This window comes from Schistocerca cancellata, chromosome 1 (assembly GCF_023864275.1).
Source record: "Schistocerca cancellata isolate TAMUIC-IGC-003103 chromosome 1, iqSchCanc2.1, whole genome shotgun sequence".
Lineage (NCBI taxonomy): Eukaryota > Metazoa > Arthropoda > Insecta > Orthoptera > Acrididae > Schistocerca > Schistocerca cancellata.
Window position 1 is genome coordinate 429,933,096 of NC_064626.1, and position 13,604 is coordinate 429,946,699.

At 37.8% G+C, this 13,604-nt stretch overlaps 1 protein-coding gene across 2 annotated transcripts in view; it reads left to right on the plus strand.

Moving 5' to 3' along the window:
- The window catches only part of LOC126176234 (actin-binding protein IPP), a 62,872-nt gene that overhangs the window by 46,628 nt on the left and 2,640 nt on the right, over positions 1-13,604 (plus strand). For both annotated transcript variants that reach the window (XM_049923387.1, XM_049923381.1), the window contains exon 8: positions 10,095-10,315. In XM_049923387.1, coding sequence (XP_049779344.1) covers positions 10,095-10,315 — 221 coding nt within the window. The remainder of the gene's footprint in view (positions 1-10,094; positions 10,316-13,604) is intronic.

Genomic DNA, 13,604 nt, shown 5'->3' on the forward strand with positions numbered 1-13,604 from the left:
CAGTCCCCTAGAACATAGAACTACTTAAACCTAACTAACCTAAGGACATCACACACATCCGTGCCCAAGGCAGGATTTGAACCTGCGACCGTAGCAGTTGCGCGGTTCTGGACTGAAGCGCCTAGAACTGTTCGGCCACCATACAAGAGAAAATGATGTTTCTGTTTATTGTCAGAGAGAGTGTGTGTGTCTGAACTCTATAGCAGAACAAAAGTTCAGAATGGAGTGAGTTGTTTCGGTAAAAACAACAATTAAAAACAGTGAAGAGACTAAGAAACTATTTCTTCAACAAACTGTTGATTGTAAGTTCTGTCTGTGTCTGTGTCTGTGTGTGTGTGTGTGTGTGTGTGTGTGTGTGACAGTGAGACTGCAGGCAAGTAGTTGATCTGTATTGCCAGCAGAATCAATATGTTTCACTCATCTGCATGCAATATTATTCATTAAAGTTACGGATATAGGAAAGTGAGCAAGTAATAGATACTAAACGTGTTGCTTCAGGAGCACTTGGACCATTTTGTATGTGGAAGAGATGCTTTTCCCAGTGAAATTGTGGGAGAGGAATCGGATAGTAAGAGATAATTGACAGAATGGAAAGAGTCACAGCTATCAATTCCCAAAGTCATACTGACAGTCTTGTGGTGTTTCAAGGGCATTATGTGAATCGATTTTCAGGAGCATAGCGAACCTTTGTTTGATGCATGCTATGGTGACATGTTGGTTACACAGTTGAAGTCTGCCAAATGATCAAAATTCCAAGGACCCCTCTCACTGGTTCATGAAAACTGTGGGTGAAGTGTGTTGCAAATCAGAGTGATTGTACCAAAATATGAGTTAACAAACTTTATTGACAAGTTTCAAGAAATTTCATGTAATATAGTGACTAACATTCTTACTTTCTCGTTCAGTATATAAAACTGTCATCAATGAAAGTTTCAGTGAAATAATAGATTTCCTCTACTGAAAATACATGAATTAATATTTTCTGCGAATTCAGTTTATACATTAAATATACTTCTACCTTTTATTTCATTACAAATTGTAGGCACCATAGATGGTGATGTATGGATGAAACATTTTAAGTGGTAAATTTAAAATTTTATCTTGTGCTTCAGGCAAACATTTGCAAGTGTATGATATTTTGCAAAACAAAATCAAAATTACAAAGGAAATAATGGTTAGTATTTTAAAATAACAGATGATGTCTTCTTTCCTGGACAACATAAATTTAGTGTTCGTTTCCTCCTGTAATATTATTATCTTTGTTTAATTATCTCAGAACACTGTGACATACCAAATACCTTCCTGATGTCCATATGAGGGGTATCAGATAAAATAAAAATATAAAAATTGCAAATCCTATTTGATCTCTTTACTAAGTAATCTATAAATCTGCCTTCCAATTAATTTTTTTATGTAAATCCAAGCATATAATATTCATGTGAATTGCTTCAAGTACCTCGTGATATTTCACATTATTTTTAAATCTCTAATTTCTGATGACTTAGTTCTAAACTGCAGGCTATTGGTTATGTTGTCAGGATTTCCTGGGACATTACTTTTCATTAGAATTAGATGTCATCTGCCTGATTAAAAAAGAAAAAAAATTAGAGCTGCAATTTTTTGTGGCAGGTAGATTGGCAACCAGATTGCATTAGTGTTGTTCATGTTGAATGTTGTTACCAGACTTGGCCGGATATATAGGAGTGGGAACAGCATCAGATGTTGAGTGATCACTTTGAAGGACACAGCGATGCCATAAGAGATAGTATTATCAGCACCAGATGAGTTTGAAAGGGCCTGTCGGTAGCCATTGGTCCAACTGGTCAAATCGTGCATTATCACGGTTTGTGGGGCATTCAGGTGTGATAGTGGCCTAATGTTGCAGGCATACACATCGTCAAGATTTGGGGACAACCACTGCAAGGGAGGATTGGCGTATTGTTCACTAAAAGCATCATAATCTCTTCATATTTGCACTTGCTATCCGAGAACAGGTAACGGACTCCTGCATTGTTCTGTGTTATTCCATACCATTGCTCGGATATTAGCAGCAGCCAGACTAGGGAATTACCATCCCATTCATAGATTGCCACAACACTAACTGCAGCATTTGAAGTGGTGCTGTGACTGGGAAGCACGGACTGCAGATGAATGGCATCACATGGTATTCAGTGAACAATCACAGTTCTGCAGTTCCCCGGATGACCATCATTGAAGAATACAGCAGTGACCTGCCCCACTCTTCCAATATTTTGGAGAGGCATAGTGCTGTTACTCCTGCTGTCACGGTGTGGTAACCCATCGTCTGTGACTTCAGGGCATGACTGGTAGTGGTTGTCCTCATGTATTACCTGTCGTGAGGGAGTATTGTGGTGCTATTTTTCGATAGTGCAATTCCAATCTGCACATAGGATGTGTCACCATCAACTGTCTGCATGATGTTGAGGTACTCCTGTGGCCAGTGAGATCCCCAGATCTATCCCAATAGAAAGTGTGAGACCAGCTCAGATGTCAACTCCATCCCAGTGCCAGTATCCAGGATATTAAGGATCATTTACAACAGTTGTGGGCCAGCTTGCCTTGGGAGAGGATACAACAGCTTTAGGGCATCCTTCCCAATGATCAGTGCATTCACTCAGGCCAGATGGGATGTAATATCATACTGATAAGTGGACTCTAGTTCTTTGTAATCATTGAAATAACATTGCATACCCTCCTACCCCATGTAGTTTCATTTTGTTTCCTTCCCTTCTCTCCCCCTCCCTCTCCCTCTCCCTCCCTTCCCCCCTCCCTCTCCCTCCCTTCCCCCCTCCCGCTCCCTCCCTTCTCCCCTCCCACTCCCTCCCTTCCCCCCTCCTGCTCCCTACCTCCCTCCTCTCTCTCTCTCTCTCTCTCTCTCTCTCTCTCTCTCTCTCTCTCTCTGTCACACACACACACACACACACAACAGTGCTGTTGCCTGAAGCTAAGTACCGTGCATTGTCATAAGGAAATGCAGAATGACTTGAGATTTTGCACTTGTATATAGAATTGCATCCAGTTAAAAGATCAGTGATGAACTCCTGGACTTTGTCACTTTGTTTAAATATTTAATGGTAGTGCATTAAATATTGAAAGGTAATGCATAAAAAGTTCATGATTTATTTGTAGTGTCAAATTCAGATAAAATCCCAAGCTTTCTATGCTTGTCTCTATCATCATTGTCAGGGGCTAAGTCTGACTGTTATACAACTGGTGAGGCTCCAACTTCTATACCTAGAGGATGGCTTCTGATTGGCTGGATAACATCATGATGTGCTCGGCTACTGCCAATTTTTCCAAATACTTGTATTTAATGTGACGCTGGTGCTCGATACAGTGATCAGCAAGAGTCCATATAGACTGGCCCACATAACATTTGCCACACTTGCAAGGAGTACTGTAAATTCCCAGCACTCTCAGGCCAAGATTATCTTTAACCCTCAATCAGATGCACTGTTTTTCATTACACACGGAAAGAATAGCAGTCTTTTTGTTATCAAGATAAACATTTACAGGCAAAATCACTGTTTAATCTTATAGTAACTAAACAATGATAAAATGAACTTCATTATATGAGATAAATCACTGTTGAATAAAACAGCAATAACATAAACTTTTTATTGTATCACTCTGTGGCCACATACAGGTGTTACCTCACAGTAAAGACCCACTCAAAGCATTAAACAGTGCAGTTGCATCAGATCCCTGGTCAACCGCTTATTGAACACCAATTATCTCATAGGTAACTGCCTCATTGTGGGAGTGTGCTGGTAGCTCAGAATCTGTGTCATTTTCTTGCACTGATCGTGAATTTTTTCTTACCTAGTTTGCTGTTCATTTTATATTAGTGCTGCTCACTTGGACACACATTGATGAGCCAAAACGTTATGACCATCTTCTTAATAGCTTGTTTGTCTGTCTTTGGAATAAAATACATCAGGGATTTGGCAGTTTCTTGGTACATTTGTGGAGATACATGGCATTAAATGTCTAAGCACAGGTCATGTAATTCGTGCAAATAGCAGACCGTTAATATGCGTAGGCAGTGATGGTGCCTGGTGCCCGATAGCAACCCAGATGGGTTCCATAGGATTTGCATCAAGTGAATTTGGTCATGAGACATCAAGATGAGTTCACTATAATACTCCTCAAACCACTCTACCGTGTTTCTGTCTCCAAGACATCGACACTTATACTGATGAAAAATGACATCTCTGTCATCTGGGAAGACATCAAACATGAATTGATGCAGCTGGTTTGTAGCTGTCAGCATGCCTTCGATTACTGTCACAGGTCCCATGCAAGCACAAGAGAATGTCTCCCATAGCATAATACTGCTCCCGCTTGCCTGCGTCCATGGCACACTCAGGATGTCTACAACCCGGGAGATCCGGGAAAAACCCGGGAATTTTTTCATCCGGGAGAAAACCGGGAAAAACCCGGGAATTTTTTTGAATTCCGGGAATTTTTGATTGTTTTTGTTCTTAGTTAAATTTTTGTAATTTTGACTGGTAAGAACCAATACTCTAACAAAGGATATTACTGTATCCTGCTACTGCAGATTAATACTGCAGCCATAAAACATGAACGAGAGAAAAAACTAAAATAAAACTTAAATTGCAAAGGAAATGTGCTATATACAGCAACAAAACACAGTGGTCATACAAGCGTCTGCCAACAGCAAAATGTGTCAAAGGCTTTATGAAGACTATGCAATGCTTCGTAACAACAAATTGCCTCCGATGAGCATGACGCCACAACTTTTAACATTAGATTTGTTTTAGCAGTTACGAGAGGGATCATGCGCATGCGCAGTTGAGTAGTATCTTCTTCCGCTTCTGGCTACAGAAACGTGGCTGTTGGCTGTGTAAGCAGTCACAGTATAAAAGCAGCTAGGTGCTACCGGGAAAAATTTTACTGGCGCGCTCAAGCTGCCAGATTGCGCAGCATCCAGGGATCTAGGAGTGCGGGGGGGGGGGGGGGGGGGGGGGGGGGGCAAATTCATATAAAACTTGTTTCACAAAGCGCCTAGCATCCAGTGCAAGTTGGTCTATCGATCATTCATATGACTTTGAAACGTGTCCTTGTCGGTTTTTGAACATTGTTGAACACATTCTAAGTTGATTTCTAAATGAATCATAAGTTGATTTGTGAATGCATGCATAGTGTACGTGATGTCTCTATCAGCGGAATCCTCGTCACATCTAGAAATAAACTTTCCTGCAGACAAAAGGAGCTATACAAGATGAGCCGTGTACAGCCGAACGAAAGAAAGCCAACCACTGTCTGATTGTGTGGTTGATAGAGTTTGCGAATGATGAGCATTGTTACAATTACCAGTGAAATCCATAGATTCAGACTATCAGAGTGCGAATAAACGACTAACAGGAATAACAGGTAAGAAAAATTACATATTATCTTCTCGGAGTATCCAAGAAAATGAAATTTTGACAGAAAATTTTTGGTCAGATCGCTGCTATACTAGCAAGGGTTAGTTGTACGGTCTCCAGCTAGCAGCCGCTTTAAGGTCTATTCTGGAAGTAGCGCGGAAAACGCGTTGTACGAACACATAACAATGCCTAACTGGAGAATAATCGCGGGATAACTAAACTGGTGATTCTGGCAGAGTTAGTGAAGTTAACCAGTGAATAACTTTTGACATTGGCAGGAATAGATACAGAATTAGTGATGACAACATTGTTTGTTAGAACGAGGAAGGAGAAGAAACAGGGACATCACACAAATTATGGAAGACTAAGACGATTCCAAATTTCTATAAAAATTTCGCACTACTACTTTTCGATCTCATGCTTGAGAAACCGGAGCGTATGAATGAAGTGTAAAACTATTTCCTAACGTAAAACTTTTTGCTTGTAGTAGGCCTAACAGACATTTGATATTGGTACTTTGTGAATTATAATCTACCGTGTTATAAAAATGTCCATTTCTGCCAAAACAGTCTCGTTTATTTGGTGTGTGTTACAATTGCTGCAGTATTATAAAGGCTTATTTTGTTTTTCTTGCAGACAGTGACAAAATATAGGTAATCAGGTCGAGAAACCACACCAGTCTTAGGCCTATTTGTGATTACAGCTTTTTCAGTATTAGACGACGACATTTCGATTTTTCAAGTAGCAAAACGTTTGACGAACTTTGATGAGATAAAAGATCCTTTCGCAGAAAGGAAAGCACGCCATGTATAGCTGTAGCAAGATTAGAGAGAAAAAAATTCTAGGAGCTAAGGATTGAAGAAATGTGTACTGTCTTGCTTGTCTCTTCTCTTTACTGGTTTTATGTATCCTATATTTAATTTTATGTCTCACAAAGCAGCAAGTTGTTAGCTAATAGAGAATAAAGAGTGCAAATTTTCTGAAGAGCTTTTTTTAAAAAAAAGAAAAAAGAGGGGCAGGATGTCAAACTGGCCACTTGGAAGCAGGAGAGGCACCATAGGACATTGGAATTTTCGCTGTCCTGAATATAGTTTGATGGCATCCAGTAAAAAAATATACACGTTTCAATTCCACAGACCGAAATAGAGTGACGTGCGATAGAAGAATGCTGTGTGAAGAGTTGTGGCGCTGCACTTTGGCACACTTAAGATCAGATAACATGTCTTACAATTCCTCGGACACGTATTTTTTATGTAACAGAGTCTTCAGAAAGATGTGCGCTACAAAATGAACGTATTTTTGAAAATTCGATTTTTAAAAAAAATTTTGACGTCCTATCTCAAACGCTCGAGGGACGCCACTATCTACTATTGCCCCAGTTGGGAAATATCGTAGGTGCGGTCTGATGCGCAGAGCAGTCTGAGTTAGAATAGGGAAGCGGGTAATCTCCATGTGACCCGTGTTTACATTTAGTGATTTTGCTGTTTCCTCTTCGTCTACAGCACTCACATCAAATGAAAACAAAATTGCTTTCTTTGGCCAGGAGCTAGCATGTGAATTAAAATATATTCACATAATTACGGAAGGCTAAAATACGTTATTAGTTTCAGATTTTATTTTATTTCCACCTTTCTGACAGTCAAGTATTAATTGCCGTGCAGAACAATGAAGTTATTTTTATCGGTTTGCTGGAAAAATTTTCTTTTGTTAATCTTTTCTGCTGAGGCAGTCAATATATTTGAAACAAAGGGTTTAATTTCAAACTATTGGCTAGTTTCAACTGTTTGGTGCATTTCAAGTGTACGTTTTCATCTTCTAGCACGTATGGCATTATGCCATAACAAAGAACCAGACACGAGATAACAAAGTATTGGTACCCAAGGAAATTTACATCCTGAAACCACATTGAAAAGCTTAATATCAGGTCGATGCCTACTTCACTGGAAATCTGAGACTCATTTAAAAATCAGCTGTTTGATGGCGAGCCACTTAGAAGAATTTATAGCCCAGAAGATCACACTTTTATGTCGTTATTAAAAAAATTACTGGCACATTTGTGTGATATATCTTAAAATGTAATACGTGCATAAAAGACCAACATTGTATGTGAAAGCTTAGCTTCTCTTGCAGCGTGTTGGCCTTAGAGACCAATATTATATGTGAAAGCTTTGTTTTTCTTGTAGTAACATTATATATATATATTAATTTAAACCATTAACTTTTCCTGTTCGTGTGTTCGCGCTACTTAACAGTGATGTTGCTATTGGCTGACTACACCACATGTCCGAAGCTCTAAATATCCACTGTCATTGGCTGGCAAAATCACGTGACATGAGCTATGACTGGCTTACAAATACGCATCGCAATCTCAATTTCAGTGCTTCGGAAAGTAAGGCCTACTCTTTCCATAGATGCTCGTGACAGTAGCATGTACCGTTTTTACTGTTTTCAAATTACTCGTTCACAGGCTTTGCATAGTTGCTTATGTCAGTGGATTTTCCCATTTGCTGCCCATATCTACACTAGGGTGATCCCAGGTTTTGGTCCACTTGTTTCATGATTTCATCAGTTTGGATACTGGGCTGCCACTTTGCTGTTCGCCATGCACATTGTTGTTCATCATGTGCTTTGTTGTTCGTAATTCACTTTGTTGTTCATAATTCACTTTGTATGATCAGTTTTAGCCTTGAATACTGTCTAATCTTTTGTTCACACATTACTGTAGGCCTGCAAACTATGCACAGCTCCTGAGTAATTTTGGCAGCAGTAGATCCTTTTGTCCATACAAATTTAGTTGCATCACACACTTTGCAACTCTTGGGAGCAACAATTGTTGAAGCCATCATTGTTATCTGGTTTGACCCACACTCAAACAACAACCAAATCAAAACAGTGCCTGCTACTGCTTCGTAAATGATCAATAGAAGGTACTGCATTCGTGTAACTTCATTCTGGGCTGCTGTCATTTAAATATAAACAAATGACCCACACTTTCAGAATATGCTTCATACAGGATACTAGTGTTACCAGTTCTGGAATCTCACTTCAGCATTTGGTACTTACCTAGGAGGCATCACAGCAGGCATATACAAATTCAGCTGACATACAACAAATTCAGCTGACATAAACAGATTCAGAGATAAGCTGATGGGACTGTAGCAGATTAGCATAACCCATGCTGATGAGATTATAGCAGATTAGCATTAACTTTCATGGTAATTCCAAAAAGATAGGTAACTTCATTCTCGTGACACCTTATTTGGTGAATTTAGAAGACTTGTATCAATGAAGACTGTATAATATATGGATATGTGTAATATATGTATATTTCATTTAAGGATTGTGAGAATAAGACAAGAGAAATTATGATTTGTGACATTACATACAGATTGATTTGTACCAAATGTAGTGCTCAAGGGACTGCCTCTGGATCATGATTTTCCTTCAAGACAACTACTTGACATCACCAGGTAATTGCAACTGGTTACCACAGGCAAGTAGCAAGTGCCAGTCTCCGCACAGTGATGATGTCAAACTATTGCCTTGATGAAATATTGTGAAATGTACTCAATGTGATCCAGCAGCAGATCCCGGAACCTGCTTCACCTGTGTGAGCTTTGCATGAAGTAATACGCTTATTAAACACAAGTAACACATTTCTACCACTGGGTTGATAAATAGCTGGATGATCAATAGAAGGTACTGCATTCGTGTAACTTCATTCTGGGCTGCCGTCATTTAAATATAAACAAATGACCCACACTTTCAGAATATGCTTCATACAGGATACTAGTGTTACCAGTTCTGGAATCTCACTTCAGTTTATTATTCTTCTGTTAGAGAATCTTTATGTTCTTTTCAAATGTGGATTCTGTAACTGTTTCTAGACAATTCTGTAGAAATTCATTGTCGTACTTTCCATGACCTCTCAGTTACATTAGCTACTTGGAGTTCTTTGAATTGCCTCAAGATAGATGAGTCTTGCAGTTTATTATGTTGATGGTGTAATGATTGCAAATCACCATTGAATATATTTTATTTGTTGACAACGAATGAGAAGTATACATTCTGCAGAATGTAAGGTCAGATAATGTTCCAACATTTCTAATTTAAATGGTGTTGTGTTTTGTTAAATGAGTGGGTTCTATAAGCTTCATGCTGGGATGTTTACATACAGCTGTGATTATGCTGTAATCTATTTAATATTCTTCTTCTGTTAGAGAATCTTTATGTTCTTTTCAAATGTGGATTCTGTAACTGTTTCTAGACAATTCTGTAGAAATTCATTGTCGTACTTTCCATGACCTCTCATCTGTTCTCCTACAGAATCACATTGTTGTTTTGTCAGATGCCATTTTTTAGCCCATACTGTAGCACAATGCTTTACATTGTTAGATGACACTGGAAATTTCTGCAAATTTCTAGTTATACACTCGTGTTTTTGAAGGTAAGTATCATTTAGATGTCCATGATTAGTAATAAAACCCACTGATAGGTAATGCAGTACTGATAATTATAGTGTGTCACCTACTACTTACATAGTTAATCCAAGGATCTGTGCCTAGTGAAACTCTGCCATGATTTAGATTAGTTGCTCTAATGAATGTTAAATTAATAGTTTTGCATTTGTTGTTTCCTGTTATTCTAGAAACTATTAAACTCACTATTTTTCTTTCTCCTTAGGTTTGATCTACATGGTTGGTGGTTGTACACATCGTAGCCGCCATGGAAGAGAGCTCTACAGCTATAATCCTGTAACTAAGGAATGGGCAAATTTGCGACCTATGTCAGTTCCCCGCAGTCAGATGGGTGTTGCAGTCCTGAATGACCATCTTTATATTGTAGGGGGCACTAATAGACATAATGAAGTGCTGCAGTCGGTGGAAAAATATTCCTTCCAAGAGGTAACTACCAGCGTTGTAACCTGAAACAGTCTTCAGAAGTCTCTGAAGTTCATTTTCAGAAATCACTCTTGCAGAGTAGTTACTAACAAGATGAATTTTCCCTCTGCATGTGGTTACAAATGGCTGAGATGAAAGTTTTATGTAAATAATAATATTCATACCAGTTCAATAATTAGGATTTATATTTTGTTTCAAAATGCTCTCTTCTTAAAATCTCTTGCAAGGTTGTATGTAACAATGATTACATTAATGTGTTGTTGATAGGACGATAGAGGGTGGTCACACTGTTAACACCATTTTAGAGGTATTAAGTTTGTGAAACTCTGTGTGTTATTTTCTTCCCAATGAGGTGAGTTTGAAAATGGATGCTGCCTTCGATATGCAGCATAAGTTCCCGCAAAAGTTAGCAGTGTGTCACTATGGTCACATTCACAGCCATAACACTGCTTCATTATGGATGAGCAACTGTCACATTCTTGTCACCATAGAGAATACAAAACATTTTTGTGCGAGACAAGATATTATGCTGGCTAAATCAGTATTTTATTACTATTTAAATCGTCCTGGTAAGATGCTGATTTGATGAAAGTGTATCGTAATACCCACTGCTTTCCTACGTTCTGAACTTGAAAAATGTCCATTAAATGATGCTGTTAGACTACCAAAAAGAAAAAATATATAAAAAAGCTAGGTTGGCTACAACTTCAGATTGGTGCCTCCTTGACAGAGTCCCACACCGTGAACATGATTTCATAGATAGGTAAATAAATAAACAAATAAATTACATCTATATTTTAAGACTCTCTTGATTAAAAAATGTGTGCCAAATTCTGAAATCAAGGTGTCTGACTTCAGTCACCAGGCTCACCCACTGAATTGTCTAGATCTTATCCAAAACTTATTTTCTCTGGCCTTCCTCTGCACTGGCAGTGCAGTTTGCCACATTTCACTTCAATATTCAGGTATCATCTGTAGTTTGCAAGTAATTCAATCTTCCAAGAGAATTAAAATCTTGAAGCTGTGTTATAATGAAATGTGTAGCAATATCAGTATAATTATTTTATCTTTCTTCAGGATGGACATTCTTAAATAACTATTTGATTACTTTGATGGAAAATTATCTGTCTTTCGCAAAAATATATATCGTAGTCTCATTCAGCAGGTGATTTTGTTGGTACATCAAACCAGTTAATCAGATATCTGTAGAACAAAAATAATGTTAACTTCCACATTGAGTAAAGAGGTCCAAGTGTCTTTATCATAAATAATAATTTGACAATATGTGAATATATTCTTCCCATTTATTCTTTCCTGATAGAATAGATAAATTTATGATTTCTCACAATCATTGATTCCACTTTACTGATAAATTCAAATTCTATATAGGATATTAAAATGCAGTTGTTTGATATTACACTACACTATGAAATACAAGAGGTATCTAAGCCACAGCTGTACTAACAACTAATATTCAAACACTACATAGACAGTTTTATGTGGGTAGAAACGGGGGGAGGGTGGTTCAATCTGTGGTTGGTTATGATACTGGTAGAGGGTGGGCCTAAACTACCATGTTTATGGCACTACCAGCCCCAACAAGGAATGTCTCTGCAGCAGTTAGCAAATGCTTTGTGCACTTCACTGTGTGTTGTTTATGCTCCAAGTTCTCATTTGTTTATGCTGCAGCCAACTGTGATATAGTGTCTGAATTTACTTGTTTGGCCTTGCACCAGACCTCATATGAAAACATAATAATCCATAATGCTAAACTCAGGAAACAGATTACTTTTGTAAAGTTAAAATGAAAAATTATGTATTCATGAAAACCTGAGTGCAACATAATGTTTCACAGTAATGAGGAAAATTATGACACAGTTTATTTTCTTAAATGATCTGTTTTTCAGTCAAAATTTTGTAAAAATATGAATTGTAAACAATTAGTTCCCAAAACTTCTAAGTTTTCTACAATTTTTCAGTTACTAAAACTTACACATGTTCTCGCATAAGCACTACATTTTTTGTTCAGCAAGTTACTTTCTACTTTGTTGTACATTACTAAACAGTCTTTATATTTTAATGCCAATACCCTAGAACTTTAAAAGTGATTATTTTATATGAAAATAACTGTATACAAAATTGAGTTAACATTCTTTTACTTTTGACAATTTTCATTTAGCTAATTATAAGCTTGGAAACATGTTAACATATTACAAATTATTAAAATTTGTGATTTTGTTGATTGATGCATTACGTTAAGTATCAATTGGTATGTAATCTGCAGTTCTCTCACACAATATTAAATAATGAATAATAAATGTGAAATGTGGTGATCAGAGAGAAAGAGAGAGAGAGAGAGAGAGAGAGAGAGAGAGAGTGTGTGTGTGTGTGTGTGTGTGTGTGTGTGTGTGTGGGTGTGGGTGTGGGTGCGTGCGTGCGTGCGTGCTTGCACTGTAGCTCAACAAAGGATTTATACCGAAACCAACGTGTGTGTGTGTGTGTGTGTGTGTGTGCGCGCGCTTGCGTCTGTTGGCACTTGAGCTTTACTCCTAAATTGTTTACATTCTGCCAGAACTTTCTTACTATATTTTTGTCTTACTCCTTATCTGCCCTTACATTTTGTGTGTGTGTGTGTGTGTGTGTGTGTGTGTGAGAGAGAGAGAGAGAGAGAGAGAGAGAGAGAGAGTTTTTCTTCTCTTTTGTATGTACCTGAAACTCAGTGCTTCTGCTATTTAGTGAGTGGTCTCCTCTTAAATTACTTACAAGGAGTAAGGTTGTGTGACTTGAGAACCTGTTTTTATTTATACATTGGAACTGTTCTGGAACAGAATTAAAAATGCATCTGTACAGAGCCTCTTTAATTTGGGAAAACAGTTGTTGTTGTATGTCCAAATACAAATTATGATGATGTGATGAAAGATTGAAAAACATAGTAGTTGTATGGGAAAAATGACATGTTCTGTTTGTTGTAGATTGCTGGCTTATAAGTATTTTGGTTTTAATGCTTGCAGTAATTGCATGTACTTAATTCTTGCAAATAAAATGTAAAACACAATAGCAAAATGCAAATTTCAGAAATATTTGAACAACTTACACAGTCATTTTGAGTTGTCTTTCAAAGGCATTGAAAAGAAGAAGAAAATACTGGAATTTAATAGTAAGAACAATGACTGCATAAGAAAATGTGCTTGGCAGATACAGAAGTATTGGAAGGGTTGAATAAATACTGTAAAATTAATGCTGAATCCTTCTTTTACAGAACTAGGAACTAGTTACAAAGAGGATGACAGTG